The sequence below is a fragment of the Oncorhynchus nerka genome, linkage group LG9b (genome assembly GCF_034236695.1).
Source record: "Oncorhynchus nerka isolate Pitt River linkage group LG9b, Oner_Uvic_2.0, whole genome shotgun sequence".
NCBI lineage: Eukaryota > Metazoa > Chordata > Actinopteri > Salmoniformes > Salmonidae > Oncorhynchus > Oncorhynchus nerka.
This window is the reverse complement of record NC_088424.1, coordinates 23,645,039-23,664,249: the sequence shown is the minus strand read 5'-3', so window position 1 is coordinate 23,664,249 and position 19,211 is coordinate 23,645,039. Positions and strand designations below refer to the sequence as shown.

The following is a 19,211-nucleotide window of genomic DNA, read 5'->3' as shown; positions in this document are numbered from 1 at the left end:
AACGTATATCGCTTTACCTGCCTTCCCAAGGAAAACTACAAAAATGGTAGCCTAATGTATAACCTATTTGATAGAAAATGTATGTTTTATGTTTCTGAACAATGCATCATGCTGTTTTGTTGACATTATGGCCCGGTGATGGTCGATTTGACCCAGTCCTCCTCCCTCCCTTTTTTTGCACAGTGAGGTGAGGAGCCATATCCCAGTTTACCCCAGTTCAGTCTCATAGAACTCCCACCTTGATCTCATTATGTAGGTAGCCCAGGTTGAGTAGCTTCAACGGAAACACTACACCCTACTGAAAGATGAAATAGGATTGATGGTCATAGGAACAAGCATTAACAATTTCTTTATTCACTTTTAAAAAGTCACAAATTTGACTTTGAGTCAAGTAATGCTCTTGGGCTGATGACTAGCTATAGCCGATAGCTGTTTATGTTCTTTAAAATATGAGAAAAGGATATTTGATTTGTCTATAAATAAGCCTATTGTTGTCTTCAATGACAAAATAAAACGTCTCTATTGAAATAGCTTACAATTTACTTTAGTTAAAGGGGCAATGCAGTCAAAAATGTGATTTCTTGTGTTTTATATGTCCACACTATGAGGCTGGAATTATACTATGAAATTGTGAAAATTATGATAATTACCCTTCAGTGTAAGAGCTGTTTGAAAATACTGCCTGAAATTTCAGCTCGTTTTGCATGGGTGGAGGGATATCACCAGGCAGCAGAGGTGGCACCACAGGTCACCTGATGGTAACCAGGTAAAACTCAGGAACCTAGTAAGGTTGGGGCAAGTGAACCAAGCAGTCGGACAAGTTAAGCCTTCTCTAAAGTTGCCCCGTGTGATTTATTTTGACTAAAACAACGAAACTGTAAGGAATTCCAGTAGACGTAGCCTAAAACGGATCTTTCTGGCTCATCCCCATTGTTTAAGTGAAAGAATGACAATTTATGGAATTTGAGATATCGCATTAAAGCACAGTTAACTACTATAACTCCCACCTTGAGCCAATCAGTGTAATTGTGTAAATGCCAGAGCTCTATGGCAAGACACATCATTCACTCAAGTTTTGTCAAAATTGGCCCAGTGCTGTCTGAGATATTGCGTGTGACTAATAAACATACAAACGAACATACAGAAGGAGACAGATCCACTGTCCCTTCCCTGATTTCACAGTGGGGGACAACAATCACAGTAAGGTACTTAATTGTTACCCAGAAATGATTTGATATTGAGATAAAAACAGCTGCATTGGACCTTTTAAGAGGCATTTTAAAAGGGTGTTTCTATATGCAGAAACTCTGATGCAGGCATAGGTCAATTCAAAAGTCTTTGTAATCTAAAATCAAATCCACTCCCATATGAGATTACTATGATCTTACCACAGATGAAAGTTATAATTATTAGTTATAATAATCTTTGACCGTAGTGTCAATAGTGCTTTATTACGCACAGGAAAAATAGTACTCGCCAAGATACTGGGCGCACATACACAAATGCCCAAAACCAGGACCAAACCAGTCCGGAGGGAAAACACAAAAACAAAACACACTACCACACAATAACACAGTGGGAAATCATTAAGCCCACACAAAGAGCAGGCGGGCCTACCGGCTAAAATAGCCCAACTAAAAACCTAAACAAGAAGTAGGTGATACTAATCAGACAAAACCAACAGAAAAGGGAAAAGGGATCGGTGGCAGCTAGTAGGCCGGTGACGACGACCGCCGAGTGCCACCCGAACAGGAAGAGGAGCCACCTTCGGTAGGAGTCGTGACAGTACCCCCCTCGCTGACGCGCGACACCGGCCTCGAGGGCGACCTGGAGGGCGATCCGGATGGAGGCGATGGAAATCCCTCAACAGTGACTGATCCAAGATGTCCCCCACCTGTACCCAGCACCTCTCCTCCGGGCCGTACCCCTACCAGACCACGAGGTGCTGCAGGCCCCTCACCCAGCGTCTCGAGTCCAGAACAGCACGTACTGTGTACGCCGGGGACCCCTTGATGTCCAGAGGGGGCGAAGGGACCTCCCGCACCTCACCTTCTTGCAGGGGACCAGCTACCACCGGCCTGAGGAGAGACACATGAAACGAGGGGTTAATACGATAATAGGAAGGGAGTTGTAATCTATAACACACCTCGTTTATCCTCCTCAGGACTTTGAAGGGCCCCACACACTGCGGCCCCAGCTTCCGGGCAGGGCAAGCGGAGGGGTAGGTTTCGGGTCGAGAGCCAGACCCTGTCCCCCGGTACAAACACAGGGGCCTCACTGCGGTGGCGGTCAGCGCTCCTCTTCTGCCGTCTACCGGCTTGCTTGAGGGATTCCTGGACGGTCCTCCAGGTCTCCTTGGAGCGCTGCACCAACTCCTCCACCGCAGGAGCCTCGGTCTGACTCTGATGCCACGGCGCCAGGACCGGCTGGTAGCCCAACATGCATTGAAATGGTGACATGTTCGTGGCGGAGTGAGTTCTGGGCCAACTCCGCCCATGGGACGTACCTTGACCACTCCCCTGGCCGGTCCTGGCAATACGACCGCAGAAACCTACCCACCTCCTGGTTCACTCTCTCCACCTGCCCATTACTCTCGGGGTGATAACCAGAGGTCAAACTGACCGAGACTACCAGACGCCCTCCACACTCGGGATGTGAACTGGGGACCCCGATCAGAGACGATGTCCTCCGGCACCCAGTAGTGCCGGAAGATGTGGGTAAATAGAGCCTCCGCAGTCTGTAGGGCCGTAGGGAGACCAGGCAATGGGAGGAGACGGCAGGACTTAGAAAACTGATCCACAACAACCAGGACCGTGGTGTTCCCCTGAGACGGGGGAAGATCGGTAAGGAAGTCCACTGACAGGTGAGACCACGGCCGTTGTGGAACGGGGAGGGGCTGTAACTTCCCTCTAGGAAGGTGCCTAGGAGCCTTACTCTGGGCGCACACCGAACAGGAAGAGACATAGAACCACACGTCCCTAGCCAAGGTGGGCCACCAGTACTTCCCCCTAAGACCCCGCACTGTCCTCGCCACACCAGGATGACCCGAAGAGGGTAGTGTGTGAGCCCACCGAATCAATTGATCACAAATACCAAGGGGCACGTACTTGCGACCCGTAGGACATTGTGGAGGCGCAGGTTCCACCCGTAACGCCCGCTCAATGTCCACGTCCACCTCCCATACCACCGGTGCCACCAGCCTAGAGGCTGGAAGGATGGGAGTAGGACTGATGGGCCGATCCTCCGTGTCATAGAGACAGGACAGCGCGTCAGCCTTCGTGTTCAGGGAACCTGGTCTATACGAGATGGTGAACCTAAATCGGGTGAAGAACATGGCCCACCTTGCCTGACGCGGATTCAGTCTCCTAGCTGCCCGGATATACTCCAGATTCCGGTGGTCAGTCCAGATGAGAAAAGGGTGCTTAGCCCCCTCAAGCCAGTGTCTCTACACCTTCAGGATCTTTACCACAGCTAACAACTCCCGGTCCCCCACATCATAGTTACGCTCCGCCGGACTGAGCTTCTTCGAAAAGAAAGCACAGGGGCAGAGTTTCGCTGTGATAGCACAGCACCCACCCCAGCCTCGGATGCGTCCACCTCCACTATGAACGCTAAAGAGGGGTCCGGATGCGCCAACACGGGCGCATCAGTGAACAGCGCCTTCAACCCATTGAAGGCTCTGTCACCCTCTGCCGACCACCGTAAACGCACCGGCACCCCCTTCAGCAGTGAGGTAATGGGGGCCGCTACCTGCACCTCCTTCACCATGGTTGGAGTCGGCCAATTACACACAGCCTTAACACGGTCACACTCCATCACCACCCCCGAGGTGGAAATGCGATAACCCAGAAAGGAGACGGCTCGTTTGGAGAACACACACTTCTCAGCCTTGACGTATAGGTCATGCTCCAGCAGTCTACCAAGCACCTTGCGCACCAGAGACACATGCGCAGCGCATGTGGCGGAATAGATCAGGATATCATCGATATATACAACCACACCCTGCCCGTGCAGGTCCCTGAGAATCTCATCTACAAAGGATTGAAAGACGACTGGAGCATTCTTTAACCCATACGGCATGAGGAGGTACTCACAATGGCCCAATGTGGTACTAAACACGTTTTTTCACTCGTCTCCCTCCTGATTACGCACCAGATTATACGCGCTCCTGAGGGTCCAGTTTCATGAAAAAACGTGCTCCGTGAAATGATTCCGCCGCCATAGCGATGAGAGGTAGCATTTAACTAAACCCCACTGTGATGGAATTGAGACCTCTATAATCAATGCACGGACTCAGACCTCCCTCCTTTTTCTTCACGGAAAAGAAACTCGAGGAGACGGATGAGATGGAGGGCTGAATGTACCCCTGTCCCAAAGATTCCGTGACATGTCTCCATAGCCAACGTCTCCTCCTGTAACAATGGGTACACGTGACTCCTGGGAAGCACAGCGTTTACCTGGAGGTTTATCGCACAATCCCCCTGTCGATGAGGTGGTAATTTAGTCGCCCTCTTCTTACAGAAGGCGATAGCCAAATCGGCACAGTGGAAACCTGGTCTGGACTCTCCACCGACGTGGCACCGATGGAAACTCCCATACACCTACCTGAACACTCCTCTGACCACCCCTGGAGAACCCCCTGTCTCCACGAAATCCTGAGATTGTGACTGGCCAGCCAGGGAACCCCCAGCATCACTGGAAACGCAGGTGAATCGATAAGGAAGAGACTAATCCGCTCCCTATGATCCCCCTGCGTTACCTTGTCCAGTGGAACCGTGGCCTCCCTGACCAGCCCGGACCCTAATGGCCAGCTATCTAAGGTGTGCACGGGGAAGGGGGGATCTATCGGCACCAGCGGAATTCCCAGCCAGAATGGGAGCGGGAGGGCTAGGAGGTGGAATTGACAGGACCCTTTCTGAACGGGAGTTGTGACAAGTTAACATATCCTGGGAACATGTCACTATTCTTTGACACTCATAAAACTAGTGGAAGAAAGTAGGTGCTTAACGAATTGATTTTATTTATTGACATTCGTTAACAGTATATTTGCTTGAATTGAAAGCGCAGCCTGAGAATTACTGAGCCCAACAGACAACCAAAGAATACTGTCGGGCCAAGAAAATCTAGGAGGACATAGTGGGGACAGACAGTGAAACATATATATACCTCAGAGGGTTTCTGAGAACAAAATAATGGTTGTAAAACGTTCACTAGCTGCCATCTCTTAAAGAGGAAATATCATGTGAGATATTTTCAAAATAGGCAACAGATTGATGTTTGAAAATTGCATTGTTTGATCTTCGCCACACAAAATGTGCATAGCATGAGACACATTTTCAACAGTAACTTAAACATACTGCATAAAAACATAGTGTAGAAAATAAATAAATAAAAATACATGAATAACTCCCTTCAATCTTGTACTGTATATCTGACAGTTTGTCATTTCAAAATTATTTCAGGAACATCTTACTGAGTATATTAGAAATTGTTATACATTTCCTGTATATCTTACAGCCTTTCAATTTTATAATAGCAACTGTAAATGCACTCACTATACATTCCAGAATCTTAGTTGTCCAAGGAAAGGAACACGAGATAAAGTGAACAGATTGGATCAGAAACATAGGTCATGTAAGTACAGTAGTGTTTAATGTAAGTTTCTGGTGTCTCTCTTCTAATATCAAACTACTATAACGATGCACATGAAAAGATGGGACATATACAATTATTGAATTGGTCTGCAATCAACTCAGTTATAGGCTTATGTCTGTGTGACAGTGGCATGTTGTCATATACAGTGTTTTCATGTTAAGGCATGGCATTTGCAGACTATAACAGCTGTCATATCCTATTATGATAAAGTCGCGATAGCATATGTGCATTAAATGTCAACATGAGGGTAAATTAATAAAGCAACCCTGTGGGGTCTGTCCTAAAGGATGTGGCATGGCAACCTGGAACTGACAAAAGACACTCCAACATGACGTCCATTTTGAGTCAATTACATTTTCATCATGTCATAGCACTTATGGCTGTGGGCAAGGGTAGACATACAGGCATAAACTGAAACCAAATCAAACATGTTAACTCTGCTAAAACACAAGCGGTAACAGGTCAACAGCATTGTATGCTACTGTATTTATTTCAGCAAAAACTATATTTGCAAGTGATGTTACATTTAAAAATAGAAGTGATTTTTATTTGAATAGTGGTATACCTATTTTAGGTGAGTTTACTAAGTGTTAACTCCTTACAAGTGCAACAATTATTCAGGAAGAATAAGATCCAGTACAATCTAAACACAATACCCGCAAATTTACTTCAAATTATCTCTCTCTTGGTGTTTGAAAATGATAACAAAAAACTTCAATATGTCCTGTTGTGTTTTCCATGCTTGAAAAGATCTTGTAAAAAACACATTAAAATATATATTTTTACATTTCCAAAATAATGTGTGGTGTTATTCACAGTCTACCATATACCGATGAAACAAATACATTTTGTGATAATGAAACATTCATAATATCCTGACTGAATTGTGTGGAAACAAGAGAAAACGCATCTCATGTAAACATCAAATGGTTCTCAAAATCAAGAGGGGAAAAAACAAGTTTTCACATGGAGCACATCAAAACAGTTATTCTTCTGATCAGACATTGGTAATAAAGTGGGTTTCTTCACCTCCCTTCACTCTAATCACTTACAGTGAAACTGTGGTTTGTGTTAATTTCCCAATCAACATCAAGGTTTACATCAATTCCACATATTTAGTGATAACACATCGTTTTGACTTCAGTTACAGTGCAGTATAACAACTAATATCCCTAGAATCCTTCAACAGTCATTTTGCAATTGTGGGAGGGTCTTGCTATATTTTGGAATCTCTCTTGATATATCACAATGTTCACAAAATCTTGGTAAAAATTATATTTACTTGTAGTTCTTTATGGACAATATGCTTTGGTTATTATTTTAGTAGTAATACCCTTCAGCAGCCATTTTGTCCTTGAGAGCTGATGATGAGCCAGTCCTTTGCTGATGTCCTATCCTGGGATAATCCCAGTCGCAGCAGTATTTGAAGTGGAATTGCTGAAGTTGGAACACAACATTTTGATATAATGTTGGTTGTAGTGGTTCTTCACGTGACAGTTTTTGAGGCATTTTTCTCCCTCTTATTATGTGAATTGAGGCATTTCTTTAGTGATAATTGTGGTTGTGATTGGTGATAGATTGTGACGATGCTAGCTGAGGCTGTTGGTGCAGAGATGGACTAGCCGATTCGTTGGTGTGATTTGTTGAGTCATGGCCCTGAGTACTGTTATAGGCTGAGGCCAAATAAGAGCTATTGCATACAGCTTGGTTACTTTATGCAATATCCCCTTAACAAAGGTACATTGTAATAGGTGAGTAATGCATGTGGTGGTGGTTGGCTTTTCCCTTTTCTTGTACACTGTACATAGATTGTTAAAAAAGAGAAATGTACAGTCCTCTGGCTGTTGTATTGAAATGTACAGTAAAAAGGGAGTGTTGCAAACAGTAGAATCCCCGGTCCTGAGGCACAGGATTCGACAGTAAGATCTTGACTGCTTTCCAAATGGAACCCTATTCCCTAGTGCAGGGTTCCGCACATGATGTTATTTACATGGACATAAAAGACTGTAAAAACACCAGCAAATCAGCTCCAAGTAATTTTAACTTTGGAAATCTGTTCCAAAGTATTCCCACGCATAATAGCGAGATATTGTGATCATATACAAATGTAAGCAACGTTTGAAGTGATTGTTTTAGTGAAATATTATATCTGTTAGGGATTCTTGTGGTCAATTTGCAGTCTACAAATTATTTGTAATTACAGTATGTTCCGGCCCCTGACCATCCCCTCAAGAAAAAATTGTCCCGCGGTTAAATCTAGTTGATGATCCCTGCCCTAGTGCAATACTAAGGGCACTATACAGGTAATAGGGTCCCATTTGGGATGCACAATGTCTTTCTCCTTCACTCAAGGCCAAAGGTGCTGGTCTCCTCCACAGCGATAAGCAGTTTATCATAGAGCATGGTGTAGGAAAGGTACGGAGGGAGATCCAGCCGGTTGAAGCATGTGTGTGCCCTGGAAGATAGATATACTGTAGATCATCAGCCTTAGACAACCACATCAACTGAATAGTTTTTTTGCCAAATGCGTTGTATGTGAAAGTTATGCAGGGGTTTGAAGGATAACATAATTAGGAAAGTTTGAATCCAAAGCATGTACAGACCTATAATAGCCTATAATTTAATCATACAATTATAGTCTTGGGTAAAGAGTTTACTGTATATTACCTGGGTAGAGCGGTGATCTTGCCCCACTTCTCGATACAGAAGCGTCGCAGGCCGTTGCTGCCCCGTAGTGCGGTAAAGCCCTCGTAGGGAACACTGGAGGTGCCCGTCACAAACTGCAGCAGACGCAACCTCTGCTCATTGTTGAAGCGCTCCACTGCCCCCCAGAACCACCGGATCACTATGTGGCTGTCATGGTAGCCTGCAATGGAGAAGGCCAACGGAGGTGGTAGCTGGTCCCATACCGGATGTGCAGTAGCCAACTCCTTTATTGTTGCAATGCCATAGAAAAGTTGGCTACAGCATATACAGTTTAGGACCAGGGGCTACAGGGGGGCTGGTTCAACAAGGGAATGTGGCCTGTGTGTTCAGTCCATCTAACAAGATTGACAATTAAATGTCAATCAACATACAACATACAGTTGAAGTCGGAAATGTACATACACTTAGGTTGGAGTCATTAAAACCCATTTTTCAACCACTCCACAAATTTCTTGTTAACAAACTATAGTTTTGGCAAGTCGGTTAGGACATCTACTTTGTGCATGACACAAGTAATTTTTCCAACAATTGTTTACAGACAGATTATTTCACTATTTCACTTTCACTGTATCACAATTCCAGTGGGTCAGAAGTTTACATACACTAAATTGACTGTGCCTTTAAACAGCTTGGAAAATTCCAGAAAATTATGTCATAGCTTTAGAAGCTTCTGATAGGCTAAGTGACATCATTTGAATCAATTGGAGGTGTACCTGTGGATGTATTTCAAGGCCACATTCAAACTCAGTGCCTCTTTGCTTGACATCATGGGAAAATCTAAAGAAATCAGCCAAGACCTCAGAAAAAAAATTGTAGACCTCCACAAGTCTGGTTCATCATTGGGAGCAATTTCCAAATGCCTGAAGGTACCACGTTCATCTGTACAAGCAATAGCACGCAAGTATAAACACCATCGGACCACGTAGCTATCATACCGCTCAGGAAGGAAACGCGTTCTGTCTCCTATAGATTAACGTTCTTTGGTGTGAAAAATGCAAATCAATCCCAGAACAACAGCAAAGGACCTTGTGAAGATGCTCGAGGAAACAGGTACAAAAGTATATATATCCACAGTAAAACGAGTCCAATATCGACATAACCTGAAAGGCCGATCAGCAAGGAAGAAGCCACTGCTCCAAAACCGCCATAAAAAAGCCAGACTACAGTTTGCAACTGCACATGGGGACAAAGATCGTACTTTTTGGAGAAATGTCCTCTGGTCTGATGAATCAAAAATATAACTTTTTGGCCATAAAGCCGAAAAACAGTCCCAACCGTGAAGCACGGGAGTGGCAGCATCATCTTGTGGGGGTGCTTTGCTGCAGGAGGGACTGGTGCTTCACAAAATAGATGGCATGAGGCAGGGAAATTATGTGGATATATTGAAGCAACATCTCAAGACATCAGTCAGGAAGTTGAAGCATGATTGCAAATGGGTCTTCCAAATGGACAATGACCCCAAGCATACTTCCAAAGTTGTGGCAAAATGGCTTAAGGACAACACAGTCAAGGCATGGGAGTGGCCATCACAAAGTACAGACCTCAATACCATGGAAAACTTGTGGGCAGAACTGAAAAAGCATGTACGAGCAAGGAGGCCTACAAACCTGACTCAGTTACACCAGCTCTTATTGCGGGAAGCTTGTGGAAAGCTACCTGAAACGTTTGACCCAAGTTAAACCATTTAAAGGCAATGCTACCAAATACTAATTGAGTGTATGTAAACTTCTGACCCACTGGGAATGTGATGAAATAAATAAAAGCTGAAATAAATAATTCTCTCTACTATTATTCTGACATTTCACATTCTTAAAATAAAGTGGTGACTCAAACTGACCTAAGACAAGGAATTTTTACTAGGATTAACTGTCAGGAATTGTGAAAACTGAGTTTAAATGTATTTGGCTAAGGTGTATGTCAACTTCACAAACACATATTACCCATAAAAACATGTTGGGCTAGATTCCCGCACCCACTACATTCACCATAGTCCTACACGTTTTTAAATTTTAAAAATTGAACCTTTAATTAACTAGGCATGTTCATTGAAGATTCTCCATTAGCTAATGTCCAGTGATGTGCTTCACTGTAGTCTGCTCACCTCCTCTATACTCTGTGTTGTTCCTCCAGTCATTGAGGTCTATCTCAGCTGTCCCAGCAATGACCAGCTCCAACTCTCTGGCATCGAACACTGACACCAGGCGTGAGTCCACCACCTGGAGAAATATTGCAGGAACATAGAACATTAAAAACGATGTAGGAGTGTACATACTGTATGTGACTTGTTTCAGGTAACTAGGCGTATGTCGCACATCACTACTTCACAGGAGAGGCATTTGAACGAGAGAGAGAAAGACAGAGAGAAAGATTGCTACCCGGGCCTGCCGGTGAAACTGCTAAACTGCTTTCTGACTGTACGCATGATTGTAGTGGGTTTACTAACGTGTTAGTTCTAGTAGCTATGTTGACTAAACTTTGTAAGCTTGTAAACTTTCATTCATAGACTTCTGTAGGTTTTAGCAGCCTCATGATGGGTACAAGGAAAATGTGAGTATCATGTAGTAGCCTAAACCTATCGATGTTGCATTGAGCTGGGCGAATGGAACATGAATGACAGTCATCCAATATGCTGTAATAGAAATAAGGTCATGCTAATAAAGTACATAACCATACTCCCTTGGCACTGACCGCCACTTGTGCAGATAATCCTTTCTACCGCAGCTTTTTTGAAAGATATCATGAAGAAGTACAAAAGTGTTGCTAATGCTCTCCACTTTCTGGAAGAAGATAGTGCCATGCTGACACTCTCTGACTCTGAAAATGAATCAGATGATGAGGAAATCCCCGATGTAGGTAAAAACATTTTCATTGAATCAGATATTGTAGAGTCTTCTGATGACAGTGATGGGGAAGAAAATCAGTGGAATGCCCGATGGAAACAGAGTATGATGGCTAAGGAGATGTTAAAAGTTCTGCTGTTCGATTGCAAATATGCGGAGGGAGTTGAAAAGAGAACACAGAAGGCTGTTGTATGAAACAACTGTCTCTGAATTTCATCTTCAAACTTAGGGCAACCATGGCATCTGACAGAGAGGGTGAAGCGTTCATCCATGTATACAAGTAAGAGTCTAGCTAGCTACATTTTCAGATATTATATGTTTCTAATTTTGTCAGCAAGTCATTTTCACTGTAAGTTAAAGCTTACTGTTAGCTAGGTAGCTAACGTTAGCTGGCTGGCTCGAGTAGAAATATTATTCACATCTCAGAAATCTACTTGCATTGCTAGTTATAGCCTAATGTTAGCTAGCTATGCATGGTGGCTAGCTATGACAATCAGTATGGGTTGATATTATTGCCACATTCAAAACAACTGGGAACTCGAAACTAGGAACTCGGGAAATCTCAGACTTACAACTTCAGTGTGTACAAGACAACTAGGAACTCAGACAAAACAAGCTCCAACTGGGAAAAATCATTTTGAACAGTCATCCAACACGGAATGCCAAGTCCGTGAACCCGGGCCTCATTCTAGAGCCCAGACTTTCCAACCTGAAGATCACTGATGTCATGATTTGACCTTGTATTTTTCCAAGTTCCCTGTTGTCTTGAAAGCACCATTAGGTTCATTGTTTAGCTAATGTTAGCTACCTGATAAGATGGCGCCGGAGAAGAAGGCTAACGTTTTGCGTGCCCCCAGCCGATTGTTTTCTTGTTTGTTTATTCGCGTTGATTGTAACTTATTTTTGTACTTATTTTGTACATAATGTTGCTGCTACCGTCTCTTATGACCGAAAATAACTTCTAGACATCAGGACTGCGATTACTCACCACGGACTAGCAGAATCCTTTTTTTCCCTTTCATGACTCTGTCGAGCCTGACGCGAATGACATACTGCTTCCTCGGGAACAGGCCCTGATCCCCGTGATCTGCATGAAGAGGAGGCGGAGAAAGAGGGGCCGAAGGTCAGGCTGCCTTCTGGGAATTCATAGGCGATCGAATTAACCCCCACTTCCCTCCATTCTGCCTGCAAACGTGCAATCTTTGGAGAATAAAATCGATGAGTTACGTGGAAGATTAAACTACCAACGGGACATTAAAACTGTAACATCTTATGCCTCATGGACTTGTGGCTGAACAACGACAATATCAACATACCGCTGGCTGGTTATGCGATGTACCGGCAGGATAATACAGCAGCGTCTTGTAAGACAAGGGGAGTCAGACTATGTATATTTGTAAACAACAGCTGGTGCATGATAACTAAGGAAGTCTTGAGCTATTGCTTGCCTGAGGTAGAGTATCTCATGATAAGCTGTAGACCACACTACCTACCGAGAAAGTTTTCATCTATATTTTTCGTAGCTGTTTACATACCACCACAGTCAGAGGCTGGCACTAAGACAGCATTGAATGAGCTGTATTCCGCAATAAGCACAGAGACGCATACAAAGGTCTCCATCGCTCTCCATTTGGAAAATCTGACCATAATTCTGTCCTCCTGATTCCTGCTTACAAGCAAAAATTAAAGCAGGAAGCACCAGTGACTAGATCAATAAAAAAGTGGTCAGAGGAAGCAGATGTTAAGCTACAGGACTGTTTTGCTAGCACAGACTGGAATATGTTCCAGGATTCCTCCAATGGCATTGAGGAGTACACCACATCAGTCATTGGTTTCATCAATATGTACATTGATGACATCGTCCCCACAGTGACCATAAGTACATACACCAACCAGAAGCCATGGATTACAGGCAGCATCTGCACTGAGCTAAAGGCTAGAGCTGCCGCTTTCAAGGAGCGGATCTCTAACCCGGACGTTTATAAGAAATCCCACTATGCCCTCCGATAAACCATCAAACATGCAAAGCGTCAATACAGGACTAAGATCGAATCGTACTATGCCGGCTCTGATGCTCGTCGGAGGTGGCAGTGCTTGCAAACCATTACAGACTACAAAGGGAAGCACAGCCGAGAGCTGGCCAGTGACACAAGCCTACCAGATGAGCTACTTCTATGCTCGATTCGAGGCAAACAACACTGAAACATGCATGAGAGCACCAGCTGTTCCGGAAGCCTGTGTGATAAAGCTCTCCGCAACCGATGTGAGTAAGACCTTTAAACAGGTCAAAATTCACAATGGCGCAGGGCCAGACGGATTACCAGGACGTGTACTGTGAGCATGCGCTGACCAACTGGTGTCTTCACTGACATTTTCAAACTCTCCCTGTCTGAGTCTGTAGACCACCATAGTCTTTGTGTTCAAGAACTCTAAGGTAACCTGCATAAATGACTACTGACCCGTAGCACTCACGTCTGTAGCCATGATGTGCTTTGAAAGGCTGGTCATGGCTCACATCAACACCATCATCCCAGAAACCCTAGACCCACTCCAATTTGCATACCGCCCCAACAGATCCACAGATGATGCAATCTCTATTGCACTCCACACTGCTCTTTCCCACCTGGATAAAAGGAACATCTGTGAGAATGCTATTCATTGACTACAGCTCAGCATTCAACACCATAATGCCCTCAAAGCTCATCAATAAGCTAAGGATACTGGGACTAAATACCTCCCTCTGCAACTGGATCCTGGACTTCCTGACGGGCCGCCCCCAGGTGGTAAGGGTAGATAACAACACCTGCCACACTGATCCTCAACACAGAAGCCCCTCAGGGGTGTGTGCTCAGTCCCCTCTTGTACTCCCTGTTCACTCATGACTGCACGGCCAGGCACGACTCCAACACCATCATTACATTTACAGATGACACAACAGTGGTAGGCCTAATCACTGACAACAACGAGACAGCCTATAGGGAGGAGGTCAGAGACTAGGTCGTGTGGTGCCAGGTTAACAACCTCACCGTGATCAAGACAAAGGAGATGATTGTGAACTACAGGAAAAAGAGGACTGAGCGCGCCCCCATTCCCATTGCCAGGGCAGCAGTAGAGCAGGTTGAGAGCTTCAAGTTCCTTGTTGTCCACATCACCAACAAACTAACATGGTCCAAGCACACAAAGACAGTCGTGAAGAGGGAACGACAAAACGTATTCTCCTCAGGAAACTGAAAAAGATTTGGCATGGGTCCTCAGAAGGTTCTACAGCTGCATCATCGAGAGCATCCTGACTGGTTGCACCACTGCCTGGTATGGCAACTGCTCGGCCTCCGACCGCAAGGCACTACAGAGGGTATTGCGAATGGCCCAGTACATCACTGGGGCCAAGCTTCCTGCCTTCCAGGACCTCTATACCAGGCAGTGTCAGAGGAAGGCCCTAAAAACTGTCAATGACTCCAGCCACCCTAGTCATAGAACATCTAGTCAAATGGCTACCCAGGCTATTTGCAGTGCCTCCCCCCTCTTTACACAACTACTACTCTTTTGCCATCTATGCATAGTCACTATAATAACTCTACCTACATGTACCCCCCCCCCCCCCCCCCGTATATAGTCTCGCTATTGTTATTTTACTGCTGCTCTTTAATTACTTGTTACTTTTATCTCTTATTCTTATCCATATTTTTTTAAACTGTATTGATGGTTAGGAGCTCATAAGTAAGCATTTCACTGTAAGGTACTTGTTTTATTCAGCGCATGAGACCAATACATTTGATTTGATTTTTTAAGCTACATGTCTAAACAAAAGACTCCCCTTTGCCAGATGATTACATGACCCATCAAGTTAGCCAGTTGTGTCTAGGGGTGATTACGTTCATCTCTATTTTATTTAATGAACATGTGTATATGTCTAGACCAGGTATTCATTTCCCCAGGGGTACGCGCAATGCCATTGGGGGTACATCAAATAAAAATGTGATTTTTACATTTTTTTTCCTTCACATTTTCAAACAGTCCATTTATATTTTCCAACGTGGCTATACATTTATGTGAGTTTTTTTCCCGTCTGAGTAGCCTCGTTTTACTGCTAAAATAAACATTTTACCATCTAGTGTTCAGCGAAATAACAACACAATGTCAAATACAGGTAGCCTAATTAACATCCAATCACATTAACCGTTACTCTCTCGTGGGAATTCCACTAACGGTCCGTATGTAGCTGCTGCTCCTGTTGGTATCTGTACTGATGGCGCAAAAGCCATAACAGGGAGACATAGTGGAGTGGTAACGCGCGTGCAAGCAGTTGCTCCCGACGCCACTTGGGTACACTGCAGCATCCACCGAGAGGCTATTTCTGCGAAGGGAATGCCTGACAGCTTGAGAGACGTTTTCGATGCTACAGTGAAAATGGTTTACTTTGTTAAAGCAAGGCCCCTGAACTCTCATGTATTTTCTGCACTATGCAATGATACGTGCAGCGACCATGTAAGGCTTTTACAACACACAGAAGTGCACTGGTTATCAAGGGGCAAAGTATTGACACGTTTTTTTTAATTGAGAGACGAGCTCAAAGTTTTCTTTAATGACCATAATTTTCACTTGTCTGACCGTTTGCATGTTTCTCACACGACTGGCCTATCTGGGTGATATTTTTTCTCGCCTGAATGCTCTGAATCTAGGATTACAGGGACTCTCCGAAAATATATTCAATGTGATGGACAAAACTGAAGCTATGATTAAGAAGGCAGAGCTCTTCTCTGTCTGCATTAACAAGGACACAGGTCTTTCCGTCATTGCATGATTTTGTGTGTATAAACATATATTTTATTTGATATAGTCTGTGTTTGCCAGATGTGTGAATGTGAAGAACCACATGACCTGCACCATAGTCAGATTCAGTGGTGGGCCGTCAGGGCCAGCAAGGCCTTCTCTGCTGGCCTAAATATATATATATATTTCCCACAAATATGTATTAAATTATTCCCCAGAGTAAGAGTTATACTCTTCATTTCATAGCTTTTCTCTTGGTTGCACTGCTTCCAGCCCCAGGTTGAGATTTGGAGGGCTGGTCTTTGATAGATCCAATCATATTCAGCCATCATGTGTTGCCAGGGGTCTAAAATCTGCCCTCAGGCCTTCAGAATCAACAGTGTGGGCGCTTGTAGCTTAAAGTGAATGGAAATTAAAATTTTGTGTCAACCAATCAGCTTTAGAGTTGGCTATTGTACGCCTGCTGGCTGGCTCCAGTGTTACACAGGATCCAGCTAGCAGACGTAGTGCGTGCACGTCTTTTGATTGGATTACCAATATTGGGAGGCAGGTCCTATGGGCAGGTCTATGCAGAACCTCAGAACTAGGAAACTGAATTTGATAAACAAGTTAATTTGCGTACTACTAAGCTGTTTTTTCAACCCACAATGGCGGAAGGAGGAGAAGATATCGATTTGGTCGAGGATATAATTATAACGCCATTCTCAAGGCGAACTTTTCAAAAAAAGTTAGACATTGTAAGGAGAGGTCGCCCGACGCCGACGCTACAAAGCCTGTCACAGGCGGGAAAGGGGTTTGTTCGCCACTTTCAAAGTTCCAACTACAAGCGCTATCAATGGCTCACAGGCTCCGAGAAGCACTGCAAACTGTACTGCCGGGAATGCCTATTATTTGCAAGTGATCGATTTGGTGTTTGGAGCCACACTGGCTTTGCAAACTTGAGTTGTCTAACCAAGGCAGCAACGAGACACCAAAGTACGGCTGGGCACTTACAAGCAATGGTGCTTTTGAAAACTTTTGGGGACACCCGAGTGGATCTACAGCTCAACGAACAAGCGCGCAGGGCAACGGAGCTGCAAGTGAGCTGCTCCGGAGCTGTAAACAATGAAAAGGTGAAGAAAAATAGGGAAATATTGAAAAGACTCATTGATTGTGTCATGTTTTTGGGTAAACAGGAACTTTCATTTAGGGGACACGACGAAAGTGCTGACTTTTGTTTTTTGGACTTAAAGCTCAAAGTTTGTGGACCAGAAATGGATAGAAGAAGAATATTAATATAACTCTGTTGTACTCGACTATGTTCTTGCCTATTAGTTGAACTGTACTGTATTGTACTCTTCCCCTGCAATTCTCTGAATAAAAATGTCAATTTCAAGGTGACGCAACACCTGGTTATACTGCGTTTCTGTCTAAATGTATAGTGTCTAGAGCCATGGCATCATAATGATGGTAATAAGAGGTGGATTAATTCGGGTGGGACTGTGGAGGACCTCACTGAAGGCCCAGGCCCACGGCACGCCACTGGTCAGATTAGGATATTGGCCAAGGAATAGATAGTGTATTTTTGCTACTTCTTTCACCACTTCTATTCTTGAAATCTTTGGTAGTTTACTACACTACCTTACTCACTCTGTTTAGCACATGGTCTCAAATGTGAATCCTTAAAGATATGGGTGGGGCTAAGGCTTAAGTGGGTGTGACGAAGAGCTCTCCAGTTGGTGTACCAAAACATTCAAGGGCCGTTTTCTCAAAAGTGGGGTTACAAGTTTATTAACTTTCAAAGCAGAACTACTTTCCCATTGTTCCTCAACTGCAGTGTATGATATAACATTTTCTAGCTCTGAGTTTCTACTTTTATCCAATATAAAAAACACAATTTCAAATAATTGTTTCAAATATGTAACCCAGGCCGGTCGGGTCACATATTTAGACACGTTGCTCCCATCATTGATTTGTTGATTTCATTTGATAGTCATGTTCTATTGCATTCTAAGAAACTTTAAGAAATCATATTTATAGTGCAAAGTGAAAACCCTCTTAAATCATAGCAAGGCTGGAAAAACAATAAACCAAATTGGAAATATTGGGGGGGAAATCATGCCATGGCCAATGGTTGTTGCCCTGAGAGTGTTTGCTCTACCTCATAGAAGCCTCTGACCAGTGCCTCTGTCTGCTGGACCACTCCTCTCTCCACCCTCCACTTCACCATGCGGTCAATGTACTCCTTCTTATTCTTTTCTGTCACATTAATGTGGGCCCCTCCAGACTTCAGCTCTCTCTCTGTTACCTGCCCACAAAGAGAGTAATACAGACAAATCTTACAAAGGAAAAGTCCCCATGAAAGTGTACAGTATACTGAAAGATATACACTGTAAAAAAATAACATGTTATACAGTACTTCAGCTTGCTATGGGTGTATGTGTTTAGACATTGTACGTATTAGTACTTCACACATACCTGTCCGAAGACTTCCTCATTCACAGTGAAGGTAAGGTCCAGCACATCAGTGATGTCATTGTCTTTCATCCACTGTAGACTCTGATGGAACTCCTCATCTAGATACTCCAGATCACTCAGGTCAGTGGCTCTGCACAGGTAAACATATTTATCTCACAGATGAACTTCTGTGGGGTTCACTAGCTATTACTGCACAAAGCAATCCATTGTCTTAAAGTCAATTAAGGGGATTGATTAACTTGCTTTGTGTGTAAATGTAAAGGATGCTGAGTCTGTCAGTTGTTCTGCCAGTAGCCTATCATCATCATCATCATCATCCAATCTGGAGAGACTTGTCTTTAGTTATCACGCTAGAAAGTCAATCTGGGTTGACTGTGTTAAGTCTAAAACTACTGGCAACATTTATGCCTGATTGCGCACTAATCAATTCTGGATAATGTTTCTTTCTTGTGTACGTGGCAGAGACATGTTTCCATATAGAATAATTGTAAAGGCCAATTCAGACAGACAGAGACAGAAACACAGACAGGCAGGTGTGCGGGCAGACAGACATAAACTCACAGTCTGAGGAGAGCCTTGTAAAAGGGCCGCGTGAAGAAGGCATCCAGGAGATATTGGTGGATCAACACCAGTCCCAAAATACGCCCACTAAACCGGAACCTGCACAAAAACACACAGAGACAGGTCTCACACACAATTACAAATCCAATGCAATGAAAATGTTTAGGTCTCATCACATGAGACTTCCATGAAACCCATTCATTTTCTGTCTCCAATAAGTAA

At 44.0% G+C, this 19,211-nt stretch overlaps 1 protein-coding gene across 1 annotated transcript in view; it reads right to left on the bottom strand.

The window, feature by feature from the left end:
* Positions 1-5,630: 5,630 nt before the first annotated feature.
* Positions 5,631-19,211, bottom strand: part of LOC115114469 (E3 ubiquitin-protein ligase HECW1-like) — a 53,902-nt gene continuing 40,321 nt past the window's right edge. The window contains exons 23-28 of the mRNA XM_065013608.1: positions 18,990-19,088; positions 18,429-18,558; positions 18,112-18,258; positions 10,463-10,577; positions 8,323-8,521; positions 5,631-8,110 (exon numbers count right to left, since the gene is read on the bottom strand). Coding sequence (XP_064869680.1) covers positions 7,999-8,110; positions 8,323-8,521; positions 10,463-10,577; positions 18,112-18,258; positions 18,429-18,558; positions 18,990-19,088 — 802 coding nt within the window. The 3' untranslated portion in view covers positions 5,631-7,998. The remainder of the gene's footprint in view (positions 8,111-8,322; positions 8,522-10,462; positions 10,578-18,111; positions 18,259-18,428; positions 18,559-18,989; positions 19,089-19,211) is intronic.